The sequence below is a fragment of the Somniosus microcephalus genome, chromosome 4, assembly GCF_052327205.1.
Source record: "Somniosus microcephalus isolate GS21.2 chromosome 4, FLI_Smic_1.0, whole genome shotgun sequence".
Classification (NCBI taxonomy): domain Eukaryota; kingdom Metazoa; phylum Chordata; class Chondrichthyes; order Squaliformes; family Somniosidae; genus Somniosus; species Somniosus microcephalus.
The window spans coordinates 314,544,532-314,570,737 of record NC_140990.1 but is presented as its reverse complement, the minus strand read 5'-3'; the positions used below and the strand labels follow the sequence as shown (position 1 = coordinate 314,570,737).

At 50.3% G+C, this 26,206-nt stretch overlaps 1 protein-coding gene across 1 annotated transcript in view; it reads left to right on the top strand.

The window, feature by feature from the left end:
* stk11ip (serine/threonine kinase 11 interacting protein) overlaps nt 1-19,284 on the top strand; it is a 141,062-nt gene extending 121,778 nt beyond the window's left edge. Inside the window, exons 21-24 of the mRNA XM_085984238.1 lie at nt 7,749-7,833; nt 12,992-13,077; nt 15,266-15,477; nt 16,273-19,284. Of these exons, the coding sequence (XP_085840364.1) occupies nt 7,749-7,833; nt 12,992-13,077; nt 15,266-15,477; nt 16,273-16,413 (524 nt within the window). The 3' untranslated portion in view covers nt 16,414-19,284. The remainder of the gene's footprint in view (nt 1-7,748; nt 7,834-12,991; nt 13,078-15,265; nt 15,478-16,272) is intronic.
* The last annotated feature ends 6,922 nt before the right edge of the window (nt 19,285-26,206 follow it).

The following is a 26,206-nucleotide window of genomic DNA, read 5'->3' as shown; positions in this document are numbered from 1 at the left end:
TCTTGCAAAACCCTGGGATGTAGGCCATCAGGTCCAGGGGATTCATCTGCTTTCAGTCCCATTAATTTCTCCAGTACTATCTTTTTACTAATACTAATTTCTTTCAGTTCCTTATTCTCGCAAGAGCCTTGGTTCTCCACTATTTCCAGGAAGTTTTTTGCGTCTTCTTCCGTGAGGACAGACACAAAGCATTTGTTTAATTTCTCTGCCATTTCCTTATTCCCCATTAAAATTTCTCCTGTCTCAGCCTGTAAGGGACCCACATTTAGTTTCACTAATCTTTTCCTTTTTACTTACCTATAGAAGCTTTTACAGTCTGTTTTTATGTCTCTCGCTAGTTTACTCTCATTCTATTTTCCCTTTATTCAATTTATTGTCCCGCCTTTGCTGAATTCTAAAATCCTCCCAATCCTCAGGCTTACTACTCTTTTTGGCAACATTATAAGCCTCTTCCTTTGATCTAATACTATCTTTAACTTCTCTTGTTAGCCACGATTGGACCACATTTCCTGTGGGATTTTTATGCCTTAAAGGAATGTATATTTGTTGATTATGTATTAATTCTTTAAATGCTGGTCATTGCTTGTCTACCATCATACCTTTTAATGTAGTTTCCCAATCTACCTTGGCCAACTCGCCCCTCATACCTACGTAGTTTGCTTTGTTTCGATTTAAGACCCTAGTTTTGGATTTAATGAAATCACTTACAAATTCAATAGAAAATTCTATCATATTATGGTCACTCTTCCCTAAAGACCCCTTTACTACAAGTTTATTAATTAACACTTTCTCATTGCACAATACTAGATGTAAAATAGCCAGTTCCCTAGTTGGTTCCTCAACATACTGATCTAGAAAACTATCTTGTATACATTCCAGGAACTCTTCCTCCACACTATTACTGCAAATGTGGTTTGCCCAGTCTATGTAGATTAAAGTCCCCCATGATCACTGTTACATGCGCGCCTCATTTCCTGATTTATACTCTGCCCTACATTACAGCTACTGTTTGGGGGCCTATAAACAACTCCCACCAATGTTTTCTGCCCCTTGCTGTTTCTTGGCTCCACCCAAACGGATTCTACTTCTTGATTTTCAGAGCTAAGATCCTTTCTCTCTACTGTCTTTATCCCATCCTTTATTATCAGGGCTACACCGCCTCCTTTTCCATTTTGCCCATCTCTTCTAAAAGTTAAGTATCCTGGAATATTTAGTTCCCAACCTTGGCCACTTTGCAACCACGTCGCTGTTATGGCTATTAGATCAAACCTGTTAATTTCTATCTGCGCTATTAATTCATCTATTTTGTTGCAAATGCTTCGCGCATTCAGATATAGTGCCTTTAGCGTTGACTTATTTCTATTTTTCCCTGATGTCATTTAGTTACTAATGCCTTATTACCTTTGTTACTCTCTCTCTCCCTTCCTGACCCACTCGAGATCCTTGACATTTCTCTTGCTGCTTTTAAATTTACTCTTTCCTGAATCCTCCCACCCCCACTTCATTAGTTTAAAGCCCTGTCTACTGCCCTAGCTCTTCGGTTTGCCAGGACACTGGTCCCAGCCCGGTTTAAGTGGAGTGCATCCCACGGAACAGCTCCCTCTTTCCCCAGTACTGGTGCCAGTGCTCCATGAACCGAAACCCCTTCCTCCCACACCACTCTTTGAGCCATGCATTTAAACCTCTAATCTGTTTGTCCCTATGCCGATTTGCGCATGGCTCAGGTAACAATCCAGAGATGATTACCTTTGAGGTTCTGCTTTTCAATTTGGATCCTAGCTCCTCAAACTCCCTCAGCAGAACCTCATTCCGAGTTCTACCTATGTCGTTGGTTCCTACGTGGACCACGACAACTGGATTCTCCCCCTCCCACTCCAAGTTCTTCTCCAGCCGCGAGGAGATGTCTTTAACCCTGGCACCGGGCAGGCAACACAACCTTCGGAACTCTTGGTCGCGGCTGTCGGAACAATATCTATCCCCTGACTATACTGTCCCCTACCACAACTACATTCCCTTTCACTCCCCCCACTTGAATGGCCTCCTGCACCATGGTCACTCCAGAGACTTGAGCCCCATAATCCAGGCCGTCACTGCCAGTGCTGGTTCTGAGGGATGCTGAGCTCTGTCAGAGGTGCTGTCTTTCTAATGAGATGTAAAGCCGCGGCCCCCGTCTGCCCCCTCGGGTGGATGTAAAAAATCCCATGGCCGCTATTTCGAAGAAGAGCAGGGGAGTTCCCCCCCCCCCCCCCCCCCAAAAACCCGGGGCCCCCCACCCTGTCCTGGTCAATATTTACCCCTCAACCTGTCCCTAAAACACATGATCTGGTCATTTATTTCATTGCTGTTTGTGGGACCTTGCTGTTCACAAATTGGCTGCTGCGTTTCCCTACATCACAACAGTGACGACACTTCAAAAAAAGTACTTCAGTGGCTGTAAAGCGCTTTGGGACGTCCTGAGGTTGTGAAAGGCGCTGTAGAAATGCGAGTCCTTCTTTCATGTCAGTTCTCTCCTGTTTTGATGGTGTTGACTCTATGCTGGCTCCGGTTGTACGGTTGCACTCAACAATTCACAATTCAAATGCTTTATTGGCATGAAAGTTTACAGGGAACCATATTGCCAAAGCTTACATAACAAAAAGTACAGTTTTCCAACATTCTGTAGGTGTCAAACAATTCTGACCTTCGTTGGTTACATACAATATTCCTTTAAACAATATTAATTTAAACAGTCTTTGTACATCCGTGGGTACATTCAGTATTAATTTTAAACAGTCCTCAGGTTGTGACATGGTGTTACATATTTGGCACCAAGGTATGGTCTGTCTCCTTCTCCCAGGACTAATCTTAATTTTGACAGGTCATCCAATTCCTTGAAATCTGGGGTTGTTTGGCTGAGCTTGTCAAATAATATGTTTCTTGATGTGTTGAATTTTTCGCATTTTAGGAGGAAATGCATCTCTGTCTCAACCTCGCCGGCCAGACATTGATCACATATTCTATTCTCTCTAGGCTGCCAGGATTTCTTGTATCTTCCTTTTTCAATTGCCAGTTGGTGGTCGCTTAGTCTGTACCCGGTGAGGGTCTGTCTCTGTTTTGTGTCTCTGATGGTCGAGAGATAGTCTGCCAGTTTATATTCTCTTTTTAGGGCCCGGTAACATTCTAATCTGCTTTGGCTTTTGGTTATTTTGTTCCAATGTTCCAGGTAGGTTTCTTTGTTTAATGATTTGGTTCACTCGGATTGGTGTTTGGACGGCAGTGTTGGTCTGGGACTGGTCAGGGTCCGGCTGAGTAGGAGTACTTAGTTTCAGTAGCAGCTGACTCAGGGGACTCTTTTCTGGGTTTAGCTCTTGGGTCTGGAAGGCTTTAAAATGAAGGGTGTCTGGGGAGCTAGATTTGAGGTGATTTAGGAAGTTTAGTGCTCGTTTTTGGATGTTTATTATCAGTGGGTATCTGCCTAGTTCGGCTCTGCATGCATTTGTTGGTGTTTTCCTTTGGGTGCGAAGGATGCTTCGGCAAAATTCTGCATGTAGGGCTTCTATTGTGTGTTTTTCCCATTTAGTGTAGCTATGGTGATTGAGCGGGCCCCATACTTCACTACCGTACAGCGCAATCGGCAGGATTACGCTGTCAAATATTTTTAGCCAGATTTTGATTTGGATGTTGTAGAATTTTCTTTTTATTGCATATAGGGCTCTTTTGCCAGCACTCTATTGCCAGCAGTTGCATGTTATTGATCTGTGAGCCTTGACGGTGAGTGCTGTTCCACCACTGAGGCGTCACCGCTTAGCCTGAGCCTGATCCTGATCCTGCTCCTGTACCTCACTCGATATCCATTTACACCATGAATCCTCCTGGAGTTAGCGGATCTCAGCCAGGCCAGCTGCAATTGGCCCTGACATCTATCTCTGGGATTGAGGGAAGGGTCAAAATCAGCCAGGGTTCCCTCTCTTGTTGTCTGATAGCTTGCCAACACTTAGTGACGGGGTACCAGAATGTTGTGGAATGTTACTCCGACAGAGTCAGCACTTCCAGAAGAGAGAGTAGGGGTGGAAATTGATTTTCTTCATTAATGCATCACCGTGAAGTGCCTCGGGACGTTATTGTACATTAAAGACGCTGTATAAATCTTATTGCAGGGGAGGAATAGCAGCTGCAGTCACAGTTCAGTGACAGCAGAAAGCAAGAACTTGCATTAATATCTCGTCTTATCACCGTTCCCCAAGGGCAAAGTACATGTTTGCGATGTTGCTACGTGCTTTGTGCCAACAGTCACCAGTGCTGCAGACTCCAGCGTCTCGAGATTTGGGTCGCAGCTATAAGACCTGAAAAGGGAGACGGTTTAAACAGTGACTTGCTCTCATTTCCTCGCCAGATTTCCCCCTCTGCCGCCCTCCTCCTGGTGGAGTTGACTTGGTGATGAAGTACGTTTGCATTCCAATGCTCCTCCGTAAACTTGAGTTCATCCAAAACTCTGCTGCCTGTATCCTGACTCGCACCAAGTCCCGTTCACCCATCACCCGCTGTGCTCGCTGACCTACATTGGCTCCCAGTCTGGCATCCTTTTGTTCAAATCCCTCCAGGGCCTCGCCCCTCCCTATCTCTGTAACCTCCGACAGACCTACACCCTTCCAAGATCTCTGCGCTCCTCCAAATCTGGCCTCTTGCCCTGTTTTAATCGCTCCACCATTGGCGGCCAAGCTTCAGCTGCCCAGGCCCTAAGCTCTGGAATTCCCTCCCTAAACCTCTCCGCGCCTCTCTCCTCATTTATTGCCTATCCCTAATTGCCCTTGGTGGTGAGCTGCCTTCTTGAGCCATTGCAGTCCGTGTGGTGAAGGTGCTCCCACGGTGCTGTTAGGGATAGAGTTCCAGGATTTTGACCCAGTGACGAAGAAGAAACGGTGATATATTTCCAAGTTAGGATGGTGCATGACTTGGAGGTGGTGGTGTTCTCGTGCGCCTGTTGCCCTTGTCCTTCTAGGTGGTAGAGGTCGCAGGTTTGTCGAAGAAGCCTTGGCGAGTTGCATGACCCTCGAGCTTTAGTTTGGATGCCTCTGTTCTACCAAGCCCCCCACCAAGAGCCTGGTCAAGTTGTTCTGGGGAGGGGGGCGTGGACATGGCGGGAGGAGGGGGCGGGGCGCGGACGTGGCGGGAGGAGGGGGCGGGGCGCGGACGTGGCGGGAGGAGGGGGCGGGGCGCGGACGTGGCGGAAGGAGGGGGCGGGGCGCGGACGTGGCGGGAGGAGGGGGCGGGGCGCGGACGTGGCGGGGGGCGGGGCGCGGACGTGGCGGGAGGAGGGGGCGGGGCGCGGACGTGGCGGGAGGAGGGGGCGGGACGTGGCGGGGGCGGGACGCGGGCGGGGCGCGGACGTGGCGGGAGGAGGGGGCGGGGCGCGGACGTGGCGGGAGGAGGGGGCGGGGCGCGGACGTGGCGGGAGGAGGGGGCGGGGCGCGGACGTGGCGGGAGGAGGGGGCGGGGCGCGGACGTGGCGGGAGGAGGGGGCGGGGCGCGGACGTGGCGGGAGGAGGGGGCGGGGCGCGGACGTGGCGGGAGGAGGGGGCGGGGCGCGGACGTGGCGGGAGGAGGGGGCGGGGCGCGGACGTGGCGGGAGGAGGGGGCGGGGCGCGGACGTGGCGGGAGGAGGGGGCGGGGCGCGGACGTGGCGGGAGGAGGGGGCGGGGCGCGGACGTGGCGGGAGGAGGGGGCGGGGCGCGGACGTGGCGGGAGGAGGGGGCGGGGCGCGGACGTGGCGGGAGGAGGGGGCGGGGCGCGGACGTGGCGGGAGGAGGGGGCGGGGCGCGGACGTGGCGGGAGGAGGGGGCGGGGCGCGGACGTGGCGGGAGGAGGGGGCGGGGCGCGGACGTGGCGGGAGGAGGGGGCGGGGCGCGGACGTGGCGGGAGGGGGGGGCGGGGCGCGGACGTGGCGGGAGGGGGGGGCGGGGCGCGGACGTGGCGGGAGGGGGGGGCGGGGCGCGGACGTGGCGGGAGGGGGGGGCGGGGCGCGGACGTGGCGGGAGGAGGGGGCGGGGCGCGGACGTGGCGGGAGGAGGGGGCGGGGCGCGGACGTGGCGGGAGGAGGGGGCGGGGCGCGGACGTGGCGGGAGGAGGGGGCGGGGCGCGGACGTGGCGGGAGGAGGGGGCGGGGCGCGGACGTGGCGGGAGGAGGGGGCGGGGCGCGGACGTGGCGGGAGGAGGGGGCGGGGCGCGGACGTGGCGGGAGGAGGGGGTGGGCGGTGGGCGGTGGGCGGTGGGGCGGGAGGAGGCGGTGGGCGGTGGGGCGCGGGGGGTGGGCGGGGCGCGGGGGAGGGGGGTGGGCCGGGCGAAGGGGGGTGGGCCGGGCGAGGGGGGTGGGGCGCGGGGCGAGGGCGGCGCGGGGCGAGGGGGGGCGGGGCGAGGGGGTGGGGCGGGGGGAGGGGGGTGGGCCGGGCGAGGGGGGTGGCGCGGGGGGCGGGGCGAGGGGGTGGGGCGGGGGCGAGGGGCGAGGGGGGTGGGCGGGGCGCGGGGCGAGGGGGGGTGGGGCGCGGGGCGACGGGGTGGGTGGGGCGCGGGGCGAGTGGGTGGGGCGCGGACGCGGCGGGAGGAGGGGTGGGGCGCGGACGCGGCGGGAGGAGGGGGGGTGGGGCGTGGATGTGGTGGGAGGAGGGGAGGAGGGGGGGCACGGATTGCCAGCTTTGTGAGCTCCGCGCCAGGTGCCCTCTGTTCCGAGCCGGTGCTCGAGTGCTGGCTGACTCCTGGTTGAGAGGGAGCTGGGTGAAGCCGAACGAATGTGGACATTGCGGCGAAGCCACATTATGGGCCGCCGGAAGGCTGGGTGTGGAAAGGTCATGGCACAGCCGGGACTGAGAGGTGTTGCGTGCACGGTGAAGTGGTGTCATTGACTGCAGCTGCTGCCAGTTGCACCTTGGCTCTTGTGGGTGAGATCATCGCAAGGGCTAATCAGAATCTGGCTTGTTAAGCGTCCTGTCGAAGGATGCTGGAGCGCGGGTTTTTCCTGTGTCAGTCAGCATGCAGAACTTGCATTTCTATAGCGCCTTTCATCACCTCGGGATGTCACAAAGTGCTTTACAGCCAATGAAGTGATTTTTGAAGTGTAGTCACTGTTGGAATGTAGGAAACACGACAGCCAATTTGCGCACAGCAAGCTCCCGCAAACAGCAATGTGATAATGACCAGATCATCTGTTTGTGATGTTGGTTGAAGGATAAATATTGACCCAGGACACCGGAGATAACTCCTCTGCTGCTCTTCGAAATAGCAGCCGTGAGATATTTTACGTCCACCTGAGAGGGCAGACGGGGCCTCGGTTTAACGTCTCATCCGAAAGACGGCGCCTCCGACAGTGCAGCACTGGAGTGTCAGACATTGTGCTCAAGTTTCTGGAGTGAGACTTGAACCCACGACCTTCTGACGCAGAGGCGAGAGCGCTGCCGACTGAGTCACAGCTGCATTTAGAGTTAACTCTCTCAAGGTCGTGCTTCTAGGGTGTGTTTGTAGGTCTCTCTTAAAGGGGAAGGCCAGCTCCTCGCCTGACTCGGCCGGGGTTGAGGGGGTGGATGGTGCAGTGAGAACCTGCTACTAAGCGTTACGGATCAGCAGGGTTCAGTCTGTGCTGTTGGCTGATTTTGCGGGGGGGGTGAAGCAGCTGCTGGCATTTGGTGTCAGCGCCAATGAGTGGGGTTTGAAATAAGCCAGCGTTCCTGCTTCTGATCCAGCGACTCGCCTGTCCGTACTAATTTATCGGTTTCTTTCAGATATGGTCCGGGAATTGACTCCGAAATCAATCAGTAAACTGAAATCCATCTCCTTCACCCGCATGGACCCACACCACAAGCTCTGGTAAGGGCCGAGAGTTTCTGTAGTTTACACCAGCCTTCTCCCACGCTGCCGGTTATTGAAGGGCTGCTACTGAGAATATCTAGCTGCTAAATTTAAAAATAAATTTTTTTTAAATACCCATTTACGAGGAGTGCTATGAGTTCAGTTATGGGCAGGTCTGTTCAAGAGTTCAATTGGCCATAGAATCTTACAGCACAGAAGGAGGCCATTCGACCCATCGCACCTGTGCCAGCTCTTTGAAAGAGCTCTCCAATTAATCTCACTTCCCTGCTCTTTCCCCATTGGCCTGCAATTTTTTTCCCCTTCAAGTACTTATCCAATTCCCTTTTGAAAGTTACTATTGAATCTGCTTCCACCGCCATTTCAGGCACGCATTCCAGATCACCACAACTCGCTGCATTTAAAAAAAAACATTTCTCCTCATCTCCCCTCTGGTTCTTTTGCCAATGACCATAAATCTGAGTCCTCTGCTTACCCGACCCTCCTGCCTTGCCTTCAGCCACGGCCCCTGCCCCTCGTCACCATCCTGCTGCCTTGGGTTAGCGAAGGTAATATAAGCCAGAGCCCCTCCTGCCTGTCACTAGCCAGTGAATCCTGAATCCATTGGGGCTTCATGGTGCTTTTGGCGGTATTCCTCATTGCTGCTGACGAGCCTCTTTATGATGGAGAAAATGCAGCAATCACACTTCGACCTAGCCACATCTGTAAAAAGATGTTCATGTTTTAGGAGGCCATTCAGCCCATCAAAACTATTCCGCTATTCAGTTAGAACTTGGCTGATCTATACCTCAAATCCACTTACCCGCCTTTGTTCCACATCGCTTGATACCCTTGCCCAACAAAAATCTATCGATCTCCATCTTGAAATCTCCAATCGACCCTCAGCAGCCACAGCCTTTTGGGGGGAGAGTTTTCCAGATTTCCATTGCTCTTTGTGTGGAAGAAGTGCTTCCAGGTGAAAAACCCTGTGGCACTATTCGAAGCAGAGCAGGAGTTCTCCTCGTGTCCCGGCCGACATTCATCCCACAACTAGGGCAGCACGGTGGCATAGTGGTTAGCACTGTTGCCTTACAGCGCCAGAGACCCGGGTTCGAATCCGGCCTCGGGTGACTGTCTGTGTGGAGTTTGCACATTCTCCCTGTGTTTGCGTGGGTTTCCTCCGGGTGCTCCGGTTTCCTCCCACAGTCCAAAGATGTGCGGGTTAGGTTGATTGGCTATGATAAAAAATTGACCCTTAGTGTTAGGGGCATTAAATACGTGGGGTTACGGGGATAGGGTGGGATATGTGTTGGTGTAGGGGTTACGGGGATCGGGTGGGATATGTGTCGGTGCAGGCTCGATGGGCCGAAATGGCCTCTATCTGCACTGTGGGGTTTCTGTGATTCTGTGAACTAACCATGTGAAAACCAGATCATCTGGTCGTTCGTTTGCTGTTTGTGACATCTTGCTGTGCACAAATTGGCCTGCCATTTCTGCCCACATAACCATGACTGCACGTCACAAGTAACTCATTGGCTGTGAATCGCGTTTGATGTCTGATTTCACTTCTGTGAAGCGCCTCAGGATAAGGGGTCGGCCATTTAGGACTGAGATGAGCAGATATTTCTTCACTCAAAGGGTTGTGAACCTTTGGAATTCTCTACCCCAGAGGGCTGTAGAGTCATAGAGTTATACAGCACAGAAAGAGGCCCTTCGGCCCATTGTGTCCGCGCTGGCCATCAAGCCCCATCTATTCTAATCCCATTTTCCAGCACTTGGTCCATAGCCTTGTATGCTATGGCGTTTCAAGTGCTCATCTAAATGCTGCTTGAATGTTGTGAGGGTTCCTGCCTCTACCACCCTTTCAGGCAGTGAGTTCCAGATTCCAACCACCCTCTAGGTGAAAAGGTTTTTCCTCAAATCCCCTCTAAACCTCCTGCCCCTTACCTTGAAACTATGCCCCCTGGTTATTGACCCCTCTACTAAGGGGAAAAGTTCCTATCTATGCCCTTCATAATTTTGTACACCTCAATCAGGTCTCCCCTCAGCCTTCTCTGCTCTAAGGAAAACAACCCCAGCCTGTCCAGTCTCTTCATAGCTGAAGCGCTCCAGCCCAGGTAACATCCTGGTGAATCTCCTCTGCACCCTCTCCAAAGCAATCACATCCCTCCTATAGTGTGGCGACCAGAACTGCACACAGTATTCCAGCTGTAGCGCTTTGTACAGCGTTTGGAGGCTCAGTCATTGAGTATATTCAAGGCTGAGATCGATAGTTCTTTGGATATTAAGGGAATCAAGGGATATGGGGATCGGGTGGGAAAGGCAGGGACAGGGTACTGAATTTGGATGATCAGCCATGATCTTATTGAATGGCGGAGCAGGCTTGAGGGGCCGAATGGCCGACTCCTGCTCCTATTTCTTATGTTCTTGGGACATTTTTCTATGTTAAAGGTGCTACAGGAAACTCTTTGGTATCCGGCACCGATGGGACCGGGATGGTGCCAGCTGATTAAAAATTCCGGATAATGGGGAAATATATCTACCGAGGCTATTTTTAACAAACAAAAAACAAAAAAATCAAGAAATGTGCAGTATAATTGGGTACTCGCCTAGAGACTTCCAACGGCACCAAGAAGCCGAGTAGTGGCGGTTTGGAGAACTACCCCCACTGGCTAACTCGGCCACCGCGGGAGACTCGGACTCGGACACATTTCCAGTTATTGAGGTGTTGTTTTCAGAGTATGAATTTTGCCGGTTATTAGAGAATTCTGGATATTTAGGTGCCGTTTAAACGAGAGTTTCCTGTATATAAATGCAAGCTGCTGTAAAGATGCTTTTTTCTATTCTCTGGGTGTGGGTATCGCTGGCATTTACTGACCATCCCTAGTTGCCCGGTGGAGGTGGCACTGTTGAGCGGGTTAATGCAACCCAGTGACTTACTAGGCCATTTAAGAGGTCCATTAAGAGCCAACCATGTTGGTGTGGGACTGGGGTCACACACAGGTCAGACAGGTTTCCTTCCCTTAAGGACATGAGTGAGCCAGTTGGGTTTTTACCACAATCTAATAATCATGGTCACTTTTACTAACGCCAGCTTTTTAATTCCAGGATTTTTTTTTTAATCATAGAATGATATAGCACATAAGGAGGTCATTTGGCCCATTGTGCCTGTGAAAGAGCTCTCCAATTATTCACACTCCCCCCTTGCTCTTACATAGAAGATAGGAGCAGGAGTAGGCCATTCGGCCCTTCGAGCCTGCTCCGCCATTCAATGAGATCATGGCTGATCATCCAAACTCAGTACCCTGTCCCTGCCTTCTCCCCATATCCCTTGATCCCTTTAGCCTCAAGAAACATATCCAACTCTTTCTTGAATATATTTAATGAACTGGCCTCCACCGCCCTCTGTGGCAGAGAATTCCACAGGTTCACCACTCTCTGGGTGAAGAAATTCCTCCTAATTTCTGTCCTAAATGGCTTACCCCTTATCCTTTGACTATGACCCCTGGTTCTGGACTCCCTGGCCATCAGAAACATCCTTTCTGTATCTAGTCTGTCCAGACCTGACAGAATTTTATAGGTTTCGATGAGATCCCCTCTCAATCTTCTAAACTCCAGTGAGTATAAGCCCAATCGACACAATCTCTCCTCATACGTCATTCCTGCCATCCCAGGTATCAGCCTGGTGAATCTTCGCTGCACTCCCTCCATGACAAGAACATCCTTCCTCAGATAAGGCGACCAAAACTGCACACAATACTCCAAGATGTGGTCTCACCAAGGCCCTGTACAACTGCAACAAGACATCCTTGTTCTTGTACTCGAACCCTCTCGCTACGAAGGCCAACATACCATTTGCCGCCTTAACCGCCTGCTGCACCTGCATGCTTACCTTCAGCGACTGGTGCACAATAACACCCAGGTCTCGTTGCACTTCCCCTTCTCCCAATCTATTGCCATTCAAATAATAATCTCTTTCCCCATAGCTCTGTGAATTTTTCCCTTCAGGTATTTATCCAATTCCCTTTTGAATGTTACTATTGAATCTGCTTCCACTGCCCTTTCAGGCAGCGCATTCCAGATCACAACTCGCTGTGTTTATATAAAAAAAAAAAAAAAAAAAAAAATTCTCCACATCTCTCCCTCTGGTTCTTTTGCCAATTATCTTCGATCTGTGTCCTCTGGTTACTGACCCTCCAGCCAATGGAAACTGTTTCTCCTTATTTACTCCATCAAAAGCCTTCATAATTTTGAACACCTCTATCAAATCTGCTCTTAACCGTCTCTGCTCAAATGGGAACAACCCCAGCTTCTCCAGTCTCTCCACAGAACTGAACTCCTCATCCCTGGGACCATTCCAATAAATCTCCTCTGCACCCTCCCCAAGGCCTTGACATCCAGGATTGGACACACTATTCCAGGTGAATTTAAATTTTCAACCTGCAATGGTGGGATTTGAACTGGCATTCTCTGGATTATTAGTCCAGTAACATAACCACTACACCCATGCAATTCCTATATACTCCACCTTTTGTATACTCCACCATTGGCAGTCGTGCCTTCAGCTGCCTGGGCCTGAAGCTCTGGAATTCCCTCCCTAAACCTCTCTGCCTCTCTACCTCTTTTCAGACGCTCCTTAAAACCGACCTCTTTGACCAAGCCCTGCCCTAATACAGGAAACTCTCTTTTAAGCAGCACCTAAATATCCGGAAATCTCTCTTAACCGGCAAAATTCAGGAGTAGGTTCAGGTAAGTTTTACTATATATTAGTGGCCGTGTAACCGGGGTTCCTGCACCTGTGGCCGTGTAACCGGGGTTCCTGCACCTGTGGTCGTGCAACAGGGACTCCTGGATCTGTGGTCGTGTAACCAGGACTCCTGCACAAGTGCCGTGTAACCGGGGCTCCTGCACCTGCGGCCGTGTACGGGGCTCTTGTACCTTGGTAAGTAAACCTCTCTGTAATCCGGACTTTTTGCTCGACTGGCACCTCGTCGGTGCCGGATAATAAAGAGTTTCCTGTATCTCCTTCTGTGGCTCGGTGTCAAATTCCTTTTGGTAATTGTTGCTGCGAAAAGCCTTGGGGAGTTTCACTGCATCAGAGGCGCTATATAAAGGCAAATAGTTGTTGTTGTACTTTAACCTTGGCTGTCCTGTTCTTGACGCCCTTCTGTCCTCCCAGGCCCCTAATCTGCGAGCGTCCCGCTGCCGATTCACCCGAGGACAAGCGTCCCAATTACCTGTACGTGCTGGCGTTCCTGCTGCAAGGTAAGTCGCTGTCGTTGCTGTTTTTCCGCCCCCCCCCCCCCCTCACCCCAAGAGTATTTTGTGGATGCGTCACTGGTGCCATAAATGCCAAGTATTTGCTGCCATTGGAGGCAGTTCCGACCTCCTGGGTACGATGGTGTCGAATCTAGCCCCCGACACTCCGGTTAATCTTGACGTTTTAAGATCTGCCGTTATACGGAGCTGTGCCCAGTATCGGTGCTAGTCACCATCTGGTGGCAAAAGTCACTAATGGGATTTCGCGCATTTGCCACTGCACAACGACGTTGGCAATCCCATTAATCCTGCTTTGTTTAAAACCTGTTGGGTTTGAATTTCTGTCCCTAATTGATGATTATTTTTGATCTCCCTATAAATAAAACCAGAGAGCAGAACTCATGCCAAACATCCGGGAATTAAGGACTTCCCGGCACAATGGGTGTGAGGCATGGGTCAATAACTGAGGCATGCTTGCAAATTCATCCGCACCCCTAGTGGGCTAAGTTCCCAGGCCATGACATTACTTTGCCTCAAGCTTCTGTGCCTCCTTTATCTATACGTGATAACATCCTGCTTTTGTTTTTTAATTTATTCATTCATGGGATGTGGGCGCTGCTGGCAAGGCCAGCATTTATTGCCCATCCCTAACTGGTGGTGAGCCGCCGCCTTGAACCGCTGCAGTCCGTGTGGTGAAGGTGCTCCCACAGTGCTGTTAGGGAGGGAGTTCCAGGATTTTGACCCAGCGCCAATGAAGGATCGGCCGATATATTTCTAAGTCATGATGGTGTGTGACTTGGAGGGGAACTTGGAGGTGGTGGTATTCCCATACACCTGCTGCCCTTATCCTTCTAGGTGGAAGAGGTTGCGGGTTTGGGAGGTACTGTTAAAGAAGCCTTGGCGAGTTGCCCAACCTCTGACCTGCTCTTCCAGCCACACTATTTATGTGGCTGGTCCAGTTAAGTTTCTGGCCAATGGTGACCCCCCCCAGGATGTTGATGGTGGGGGATTCGACAATATTAATGCCAACTGCTGTCTTGTTTTCCTGGAGTTGGCCACCTTCTACCACCTCACCTAGTTGATGAGTGCGTACAGACTATTCCGCCATGGGAGACATCCTAGCTGGGTCCAATACCCAACGTCCACGCCTTCATGGGGGTGGTGGGGGGGGGGGGGGCGACGCTGGGTATGGAGCGACGTCTACCTCATTATTAGAAACTATTTCCGTGAGTTGGGGAGCTAGAACCAGGGGCGCAGCCTAAAAATTAGAACCAGGTCTTTCAGGAGTGAAGTTAGGAAATACGCAAAGGGTGATAGAGGTTTGGAACTCTCTTCTGCAAATTGCAATTGATGCGAGGTCAATTAATTTTAAATCTGAGATTGATCGATTTTTATTAACCAACTTGAGCAATTAAAGCTAGGCTGACACTCCCAGTGCAGTGCTGAGGGAGCGCTGCACTATCAGAGGTGCTGTCTTTCGGATGAGACGTTAAACCGAGGCCCCGTCTGCTCTCTCAGGTGGACGTATAAGATCCCATGGCACTATTTTGAAGAGGAGCAGGGGAGTTATCCCCGGTGTCCTGGCCAATATTTATCCCTCAACCAACATCACTAAAACAGATGATCTGGCCATTATCACATTGCTGTTCGTGGGAGCTTGCTGTGCGCAAATTGGCTGCCGCGTTTTCCACATTACAACAGTGACGCCACTTCAAAAAGTACTTCATTGACTGTAAAGCGCTTTGAGACGTCCGGTGGTCGTGAAAGGCGCTGTATAAATGCAAGTCTTTTTTTTTTAAGGGTATTGAGGGATGTGGGGCAAAGGCGGAGTTAGGTCACAGATCAGCCATGATCTCATTGACTGGCAGAACAGGCTCGAGGGCTGAATGGCCTAAACCTGTTACTGTTATCCACCAATGCTGCCCCCCCCAGTCCCCAGCCCAGCCAATCCTTGCTACCAGGTTGCATTGAAAGCTAAAGCAGCGTAGTTGGTCATAGTCAATGTTTCCCTAGGCTGCGCGGCCGTTCATCATCGGGTGGTCCCGCGCAGGCCGCTCACCGGCTGTTGGCGCTGGAACAGATACCGCGCAGCAAATTTAAAGGGACCGCGCACGGGGGGGAAAATAAAATTGGTGGACATTGTTCAGAGTTGTTGGGCTTTGATCCTTCTCCCTCCTTCCCAACCCGTTTGCAGATGGCGAGTTTTTCCCAGTGACCCTGCTTGCGACCTCGTCCACCCTCCACCTGCTGGAAGAGGACCACCAGTGGAAGAAATCAACCAGCGAGATGACTCAACCTTCCCCCAGTGAGGTTCCAACAAAAGAGTCGCAACCCATCAGCAACATCAGCTCAGTCGGCCTCTACCAGTCCGCCCCACAGGACATCCAGCTCCGCATCTACCACGAGGTACCTTGGCTCTACTCGCTTGTCTCGGTCGCCTGGCTTCGGTCCCCAGCCAGACCGATGGGGCGCAAGCCTCCTCTTGGCTGGCTCCTTCTCATCCCTAGTGGCCTCATGACAGAGCGAATCCTGCCCAGAATTCAGACCGGTGGCACTGTTACACGGGTGCACAAGGGGTGCCCTTCTGGTGTTGATATTGGGTAGATTTATCCTAGGTTTACTCCTCTGCTCTACCTGCCCTGGGAGTGTGTGATGGGACAGTGTAGAGGGAGCTTTACTCTGTATCTAACCCATGCTGTACCTGCCCTGGGAGTGTTTGATGGGACAGTGTAGAGGGAGCTTTACTCTGTATCTAACCCGTGCTGTACCTGCCCTGGGAGTGTGTGATGGGACAGTGTCGAGGAAGCTTTACTCTGCTCCCTGGTCAGGTTAAATGCATACTGTTTCATTCCCATTCTGAATTCTGTGCCCCCTATCCACAGCCTGGCCATTTCCCAGGCGGGACCATATGTCAGGGACCTCCCCACAGAAGTATTTACTGCACAGCTGGCTATATTGGAAAATGTTCTCCAAACAGGCCTCACATTGACCCTGCGTGGTGAGGTTGTGAAGAGATGGTGGGGGGGGGGGGGGTATTTTGGGTGTCTGTTGGGGAAGGTGGGGCGTTTTTGGGGGCTGGGGGTTTCCTGTCGCTCAGCGTCCTTGGGATGGGGTTTGGTCCTTGGGATTGTAAATTGAGATCAGAGGCGTTACTTGGCGGCGATGGAACTTTCTCTTTTCAACCCCTCGTTGCCTCTGCAGGTGAGCCGGACTGAGAGCACCTGGCATTTGCGGATGGAGTGCGTGGAGCTGGTGAGCGACGTGGTGGAGTGGATCCGGGAGCCCTGGGAGGACATGTTCGGGGTGCAGCTGAAAATCACTGTGCACCAAACACTGGACTAGACTGTGAAATGCAAACGGGGGTGGGGGGGGGGGGAGGAAATGACAAGTGACTGCAGGAGAGGCTGTGCGAAATCATGACTTGTGAAAATCTGAGATGAACAGCGATTGATTCCTGACTGTGGGAAGGACTTGCATTTAAACTCTTGGTGAGGGTGAGTATTGCCATCAGGGCAGGATGGAGACTGCAATCACGAGGCTGCTCCTTAACCAGTGAATGTTTGCCTTGTCTCTATGTTTACTGTCCTTTTATACAAAAGGGTGGGTGTTATTTTTAAAGTAAGCTTTCTGTCCCTCTGACAGTTTCCACCCCCCCCCCCCGCCGGTGGAATAGGTCCATGGACAGAGCGACTCTGAGTTACGCGGCTGGGATCTGCCAATCTCTGGACTGGACTGCCTCGAACCTCTCAGTGCTGACAGGCAGGGGGATCCCAGGAGAGCAGTGGCGATCCGGCGTAGACCAGACTCCCAGCCCCCCCATCTACCCCCCTGCTCACTCAATACGAGGCCCGAGGGGGGGAGCGATTTACGTGCTTGTGGAGTCTGTGTTGGTGTTTAATCTGGGCTTGTCGGCCGTTTACAGAGTGCAGAGGGGGTTGGATTTTATTGAAATGCTTTGGTGTGTTACGATCGGGTGATGTTTGCACCTTTACGTCGCTCACCAGGCTATGGTGACTAGGCACCAGCCCGCTATCGAATGCACACCACGGGGGGGGGGGGGGTGGTGTCGTATTGCTGCCCGAGTTACAGGAGGGCGCTGGGACGCAAGAAATTCCCTCCGCACCTTATTAAGCGCACCCGAGCTGCCTGTCCTATGTCGGAGGGCCAGCCTGCGGCTCCGTCTGTTAGACTGGTGAATGGTGGCGCCCACCTTTCGTGCAGCAGTGCGCCGGGGATACCAGCTGCCTGCCACGGGCCCCACACCAGCCGCGTTAAAGAGCCCACAGCTACCCAGAGAAGCTAGGGCTCTGCTCCCTGTTGGAGAGACACCGAGCTCTTCGCTGCTGCTCTCTGGGTTACACCGACCGCCCTGCCCGCGTTTCTGATCAGCTCTGTGCTGCCAGATGAATGTAGTGCCCATCTCCACTTGCCCACTGGTTGGGGCATGAGGGGGGCCATTGGGGAAACCAGGAAAGGGCTTGTTGCTGCACTGTCTGCGATACTTGGTTCTAACACTGTATCCACTCCTACTCTCTCCGTCCTACGGGTAGCCAATCTGCTTGTGCAGTCCTGTTTGAGCCCAGTAGTGCACCAGGCGCTGGATCGGGCTCGGGTGCACCTGGTAGATTAATTTGGGTTTCCTTGTGTTTATAAAAAAAAAAATTAAAAAAATATCCGAGTCAAAACAGGCAGCGGCAACTGCACAGTCAGGGCAGGCGAGGCCTGGTATAACCGCTGCTCCCTGCTGACCTGTGGCAGAGCAGGGGGGAAACGCGGCTGGCTTTCACGTCCGTAGGTTGAGGGGTTGCTTTGAGAGAATGGGGAGGCATTGCGCCATTCTCTGGACTCTACCCAGGTGGCTGTGAAGGCGGGCACCTTGCCCCCCCCGACGCAGGTCTCTGCACCGGAGCGCGCCATTCAGCGGCTTCTGAGTGCTCGGCCTTTCAGCCCATTGTACCTGCACCACCTGTCTTGTGCTGCGGTTGCTGCTGACCTCTGGTCTCGGCGCTCCTCTCGCGCGATGGAGGAGGCGCCAATGTAATTATCACCCGGTAACTGGATTCATTTCTCCATTTATACCAGCTCATGTCAGGCTCTGTGTTACTTTCCCGTCTACTGACTGGTGATGATGTAATGCCTATTCCTTTTCTGTTTTGCTCTCCCTCTCTCTTCCCCCTCTCCCCCACCACCACCCGATCAGTCTTGCTGCTTCCTGGATGGGCTTTGAGTGTTTCCACTCTCTTCCTCGAGTGTCGCCTGTATATTGGAGGAGTGCAGGTGACACTCATTGGCTGAACCCATCTTCTCTTAGTGGCACGGCTCCTTCTAAGTTTGCTTCAAGCTGTTTACATCAACTATTTTTTTAAAGATATTGCTGTCTCCTCCGTCCCGTCCCTTCCAGAAGATTCTGTTCTGGGGCCTTTAGTTTAATTCACCGGCCTGGGGGCTGGGTAGAGGCTTGAGTCCCAGCGTTTCCATGCCAACGTTTGATCACTTTGTTCCTTTCGCTCACTTCACCCCCCCGCACCCAGTCCCCCACACACGGTTGACTGGTCACCAAGATAGCTCGCTCACTCCTGCTCGGACCTTCGTCCGTGCTGTTGCCTAATTGACCACTAGGGTGGCGCTCGAGCGCCTCCCCTCCCCTCCCCTCCCCACCCCACCCCACCCCCCCCCAAACACATCCCTCTCGTTCCAAACACACGCACACCCCTCCCTCCCCGAGGGAGCTTAACGCACACCTGATGATCACCGGTGCTAACCGGCAGTGTCGCGGTGGGGTTCCGGCCGTTTGTTGGGTCACCGACCGGCGTGATTGACCGGAGATGGAGAGAGAGAGAGAGACTGTAGGGAACGGGGTATGGGCTCTCTGCGAGATGCCACTCCTCACCCCCGTCCCATCAGACAAGGGCTAAATGCTGGAACTTGCCCGCACTTCCTCTGAGCCGCGCAGCCCAAGGGAATGGGAACATGGAAGGATTTTAGAACGACCATTTTTTTTTTACCCTATTTGTGTAAAATGAGGGAGAGAGTGTGCCCGCCTTTACTGTGTGTGTGACACTCGGAATCTGTACAGTACATCGAGCCTGTTCTTGCACTGATGACAGGAATGTATTTATTTTAAAAGTATATTTGCTACATAAACTGTGTAAGTGTTGAGTTGCCTATCCTGTATTTTTGATAATTTTGCGAATAAATTTCAATGTGAAGCTGGTGCTTTGTATTCCTGCCCCACACTTTACGACCTTTTCCCCCTTTGCCCTCCCCACCCCACTAACCCGCTGCTTGTTGGGGTAGAGTTCCACGGGCAACTTCTAATACCTCACCAACGTCTTCATTCCTCATCCGTGACCCCAGACATTGAGTTTTTGCAGGCTATTCAATGGAGCCTGTCATCCCCTGTGCTCGCTGACCTACATTGGCTCCCATCGATTTTAAAATTCTCAATCCTAGGCATCCAATCCCTCCATGGCCTCGCCCCTCCCTATCTCCATAACCTCCTTCAGCCCCACAACGATCTCTGCGCTCCTCCAATTCTGGCCTTTTGCGCATCCCCGATTTTAATCGCTCCACCATTGGCGGCCGTGCCTTCAACTGCCTCGGCCCTGAGCTCTGGAATTCCCCCCCTAGACCCCTCTGCCTCTCTACACCTCTCTCCTCCTTTAAGACGCTCCTTAAAACCTGCCTCTTTGACCCAGCTTCCTGTCCTAATGTCGCCTCCTTTGGCTCAGTGTCAATTTTTGTCTTGATAGCACTCGGAACATTCTACATAGGATATATGGCACAGAAACCGGCCATTTGGCCCAACCAGTCCATGCTCCACTCGAGCCTCCTCCCGTCTTTTCTCATCTAACTCTATCAGTGTAACCCTCTATTCCCTTCTCCCTCATATGCTTATCTAGCCTCCCCTTAAATGCATCTATACCATTCACTTCAACCACTCCCTGTGGTAGCGAGTTCCACATTCTCACCACTCTCTGGGTAAAGAAGTTTCTTCTGAATTCCCTATTGGATTTCTTGGTGACTATCTTATATTGATGGTCTCTAGTTATGCTCTTCCCCACAAGTGGAAACATTCTCTCTCTATCCACTCTATCAAAATTTTTCGTAATTTTAAAGACCTCTATTAGGTCAGCCCTCAGCCTTTTTTCAAGAGAAAAGAGAACCCAGCCTGTTCATCCTTTCCTGATGTGTATACCCTCGCATTTCTGGTATCACCCTTGTAAATCTTCTCTGCACCCTCTCCAGTGCCTCTATATCCTTTTTATAATATGGCGACCAGAACTGTACGCAGTGCTCCAAGTGTGGTGTAACCAAGGTTCGATACAGGTTTAGCATAACTTCCTGACTTTTCAATTCTATCCCTCTAGTGCGCAAATTGGCTGCCGCATTTCCCACATTACAAGTGACTACACTTCAAAAAAAAAAGCACTTCATTGGCTGTAAAGCGCTTTGAGACGTCCAGTGGTCGTGAAAGGCGCTATAGAAATGCAAGTCTTTCTCTTTAGAAATAAACCCGAGTGCTTGGTTTGTTTTTTTATGGCCTTGCTAACCTGTCGCCACTTTGTGATTTGTGTATTTGTACTCCGAGACCCCTTTGTTCCTCTACCCCACCTAGACTCGCACCCTCCAAGTGATAAGTGATCTTCTTCCTACCAAATGTAATACCTCACATTTATCTGTGTTGAACTTCATTTGTTAATTATATGCCAATTCTGCAAGTTTATTAGTGTCCTCCTGTAATCTGTTGCAGTCCTCCTCAGTATTGACTCTTCCCCCCTGCAATTTGGTATCATCCGCAAATTTAGAAATTGTGTTTTTGATTCCAAAGTCCAAATTGTTAATGTAAATTGTGAACAGCAGTGGTCCCAGCACTGATCCTTGTGGAACACCACTACCCACCTTCTGCCACTGTGAATAGCTACCCTTTACTTCCACTCTCTGCTTTCTGTCCTGAAGCCAGCCAGCAAGTCATTCTGCTACTTGTCCCCTCACTCCGCATTCTCTGACCTTGTTCAGCAGTCTATTATGGGGTACCTTATCGAAGGCCTTTTGAAAATCCAGATAAATTACATCTACTGCATTACCATTGTCTCTGTTACCTCTTCAAAAAATTCAATGAGGTTGGTCAAGCAAGACTTTACCTTTTTGAAATCCATGTTGACTATTCATTATTATATTTTTGGTTTCTAGATGTTCTTCTATTTTCTTCTTTAGTAGAGATTCCATTATTTTTCCTATCACCAATGTTAAGCTGACTGGTCTATAATTCCTTGGAAATGTTCTATCCCCCTTCTTAAATATCAGTATTACGTTAGCTATCTGCCAATCCTCTGGCACTATACCTTTTTCTAACGAATTATCAAATGTACGTAGTAATGCCTCTGCTATCTCTTCCCTAGATTCTTTTAAAATGCGTGGATGCAATCCATCCGGACCAGGGGTTTTATCGTCTGAGTTTGATTAGTTTATTTAATATATCCCCTTTTTTATTTTAAATGCACTTCTCATTACTAATCTCATCATCCAATGTCATGTCCACCTGTTCTATCTCCCTGGTAAATACTGAAGCGATATAATGATTTAATATTTCTGCCATCTCTCTATCGTTACCTGTGGTATTATCCTGCCTATCCCTTAATGGCCCTATTCCCATCCCAACCTTTTTTATTGATGTGCCTGTAAAATATTTGACTATTTTGTTTTATGTTCCTTGATAATTTAATTTCATAGTTCCTCTTTGACTCCCTAATTGTTTTTATGACTTATCTTTTCGTAATCTCTTATCATGCACTTCCCTCCTGTCTATGCCTCTTTCCTTACCCTCAATTGTTCCCTTATGGCTTTATTCATCCATGGAGTCTCATTATTGTTTAGTTTGTTCTTTCGTTTTAGTGGAATATATTTTTCCTGCACTCTGTTGAACACTGTTTTAAATGTTTCCCATTGCTGTTCCACATCATTGTTTGCCAATATTGTTGCCCATTTTTTTTCCCCCAAGTTCTATTCTCTGCCCCTCAATCAGCTTTTTTCCAATCTATTAACCTCGTTTTCGTCATTGTTGTGTCCTTCTCAATTATCATCTTAAAGTGTACTATATTACGGTCACTATTGCCGAGATGTTCCCCTACTTTTACTTCTCTTATCTGCTCTGGTTCATTCCCCATTACTAGATCCAATAGTGAATCCTCCCTTGTTGGGCTTTTTACATATTGGGTTAGAAAGGAGTCCTGTACACATTGTAGGAACTCCATTCCCTTATCCCTTTTACCTACTCTTCTATCCAGTTAATATCAGGGTAGTTGAAATCCCCCATGATTTTTTTTTTACTCATTTGTCTGCATATTTCTTACTCCACCTCGTAGACTACGCCTATTAGTGTGATTGATCCTTTATTATCTTTTATCTCTATCTACATGGATTCTATTTTTGACTTACTGATATCTGCATCACTTTTTTTCTACTACCATTATGTTATCCCGAATAAGTACAGCTACTCCATCTCCCATTTTTCCCTCCCTATCTTTTCTAAATATGTTATACACTGCAATGTTTAATTCCCATACCCGGCAATGTTTAATTCCCAGTCCTGATTTTTCTGTAGCCACGTCTCAGTAATCCCTACTATATCTGGTTCCTCGCAATGCATGATTGCCTCCAGCTCCCTTGTTTTATTACGGACACTGTGTGCATTACTGTACAGGCAGTTTAACTAAATTTTTAATAGGATTTCCTCTCGGTGTTTAACCATCTTATTAGACTCCTGTTTTTTAACTTTATTTATTCCCTTGCCATCAATATCCTCCCTTACTTTGTTCTTTCCTATGCTCTCTCTTCCTGGTTTGTTTATATTTAAGCTGGCTACATTTCTTGTAGATCCCTCCCCCCTTACTAGTTTAAAGCTTTTGCCACCTCCCTATTTACCCTTTCCGCTAGGACATGGGTCCCATCCCGGTTCAGGTGGAGCGGGTCCCATCCCGGTTCAGGTGTAGCACGTCCCATCGGTATAGCTCCTTCCTCTCCCAGAACTGGTGCCTCCCAGAACTGATGCCAGTGTCCCATGAAAAGGAACCCCTCTTTCCCACACCAGCCCTTTAGCCACGTGTTAATTCTCCTGATCTGTCTGCTTCTATGCCAATTTGCACATGGCTCGGGCAATAATCCAGAGGTTATTACCCTCGAGTTCCTGCTTTTTAATTTGGAGCCTAACTCCTGAAACTCTTTTTCAGCAGGACCTCCTCCCTGTTCCTACCGATGTCGTTTGTTCCAACATGGACCACGACAACTGGATTTACCTCCTCCCTTTCCAAGTTCCTCTCCAGCAGCCGTGAGATATCCCTTACCCTGGCAACACACCCTTTGGGATTCTCATTCTTGGCTGCAGAGGATGCTATCTATCCCACTAATTAAACAGTCCCCTATTACTACCACATTTCTATTCTCTTCCCAGCCTTCTGAGCCACGGTGCCTTGGCCTGCATTGTGGCTGTCCTCCCTGCAGTCTTTCTCCTTGTCCGCACAGGTAGCAAGTACATCATACCTGTCGGACAGGACCAGTAACACTGGGACCTCCTTCTCAACCTCTCCAAAGTCCTTGCTATCTGTCTCCCTAACAGTCACACCCTCCCTTTCCTGAAGCTGTGCTTTCCTCTGGGGTGTGACTGTACTCTGGATAAAACTGTCCAGAAATTGCTCTCCCCTCCGTTATGTGTCGAGTGTCTCCAACTCACACTCCAGCTCAATGAATCTGAGCCAGAGAGATTCGAGGCGGAGACATCTCCCGCAGACGTGTTTGCTTGGGACAGTCTCGCTGTTCACAAACTCCCAGATACTGCAGTCCAGGCACACAACCATATCTTAGTCTAGCCTTATTTTATTTATTTAATTAGTTAGTCTTTTTTAATTATTTATAGTTATATTAATTAGTTTAACTAGTTAAGCTATAAATTTAATACAGTATGTTATAGTTTCAGGCACCTAGTTTAAACCACTGTCTTAGTATAGAGAGAAAAAAAACCTGAATACTCACCAACCAATCACCTACCTGCTGTCCTGTGCTGTCGCACCTATTTTTTTGGAAATCGTGGAAATTCCGACCACTGCCTCCGATTAGGTCCACGCTGTTCCTCCGCTCTCTCCTTTATGTCCTGCCGCTGTTTTACTGCTAAAGGTGCTATATAAATGCATGTTGTGATTGTGAGGCCCTGGAGATGTGCTGACTGAACCAGTTCCTATTCTCATCCCATGTCCAATTGTCACTGGATAGCGATCAGGAGCAGGAACCCTGGCCAATTTCCCCCCACTTCCTCCTCTCCATAACCCAGGTCACTGATACTGACTGTAGCACCACCTTACTGCCGCCAGACTCTGTGTCCAACCCCTTTCCATCACCGACACACTGGCTGTTCCATCTAGAGGACACGCTGCAGTAACTCAGTGAGAAGGGTGGGGGCAGTCCTAGTGTTGAGTGGTGTTTTGGATGGGAAACTAATAACATAAGAAATAGGAGCAGCAGTAGGCCATTCGGCCCTTCGAGCTTGCTCCGCCATTCAATAAGATTATGGCTGATCTGATCTTGGCCTCAACTCCACTTGCCTGCACTATCCCTGTATCCCTTGATTCCCTTAATATTCAAAAATCTATCGATCTCTGTCTTGAATATACTCAACGACTGAGCCTCCACAGCCCTCTGGGGCAGAAAATTCCAAAGATTCACCACCCTCAGTGAAGAGATTTCTCCCCATCTCAGTCCTAAATGGCCGATCCCTTATTCTGAGACTGTGACCCCTGGTTCTAGACTCCCCAGCCAGGGGAAACATCCTCCCAGCATCTACCCTGTCGAGCCCTGTAAGAATTTTGTATGTTTCAATGCGATCACCTCTCACTCTTCTAAACTCTTAAGAATATAGGCCTAGTCTACTCAACCTCTCCTCATAGGACAATTCCCCCATCCCAGGAACCAGTCTGGTGAACCTTTGTTGCACTCCCTCTATGGCAAGTCTATCCTTCCTTAGGTAAGGAGACCAAAACTGTACACAATACTCCAGGTGTGGTCTCACCAGGGCCCTATATAATTGCAGTAAGATGCCTTTACTCTTATACTCAAATCCTCTTGTAATAAAGGCCAACATACCATTTGCTTTCCTAATTGCTTGCTTGTACCTGCATGTTAACATTGTGATTTGTGTATAAGGACACCCAGGTCCCTCTGAACACCAACATTTCCCAATCTCTCAGCATTTAAAAAACACTCTGCTTATCTGTTTTTCCTACCAAAGTGAATAACTTCACATTTCTCCACATTATATTCCATTTGCCATGTTCTTGCCCACTCACTTGGCCTGTCTATATCCCCTTGAAGCCTCCTTGCATCCTCCTCACAACTTACATTCCCACTCAGCTTTGTATCATCAGCAAACTTGGATACGTTTCATGTTAATAGACGCATCTCCCAAACCTGCGACCTCTACCGCCTAGAAGGACAAGGGCAGCAGGCGCATGGGAACACCATCACCTGCAAGTCGCACACCATCGTGACTTGGAAGTATATTGTCTGTTTCTTCATCGTCGCTGGGTCAAAATCCTGGAACTCCCTCCTTAACAGCACTGTGGGAGTACCTTCACCACAAGGACTGCAGCAATTCAAAAAGGCGGCTCGCCGCCACCTTCTCGAGGGCAATTAGGGATGAGCAATAAATGCTGACCTTGCCAGCAACGCCCGCATCGCATGATTAAATAAATTTAAAACGACAAATTAAAGTCCCTTTATAAAGAAGTGTAGTGGTTATGTTACTGGACAAGTAATCCTGGGAATGCAAGTTCAAATCCTACCATGGGAGATGAGAGTTTGAATTCCATTTAAAACAAATCTGAAAAGAAAAAGTCAATGTCCATAAAAGTGCCCATGAAGCTGTCGGATAGTCATTAAAACTAAACAGGTTCACTAATGTCCCTTTAGTGTCCTCAACTCCATCCCGCAGCATGCCACCCGCCACCACCTCGGCACAACCCCAACCTGGCATGAGGTTGAAAAGGCCATCCGACAACTGAAGAACAAGGCGGCCTCTGGAGCAGATGGAATCCCCGCCGAGGCGCTAAAACATGGCGGAGAAGCGCTACTGGCGTGAATACACGAA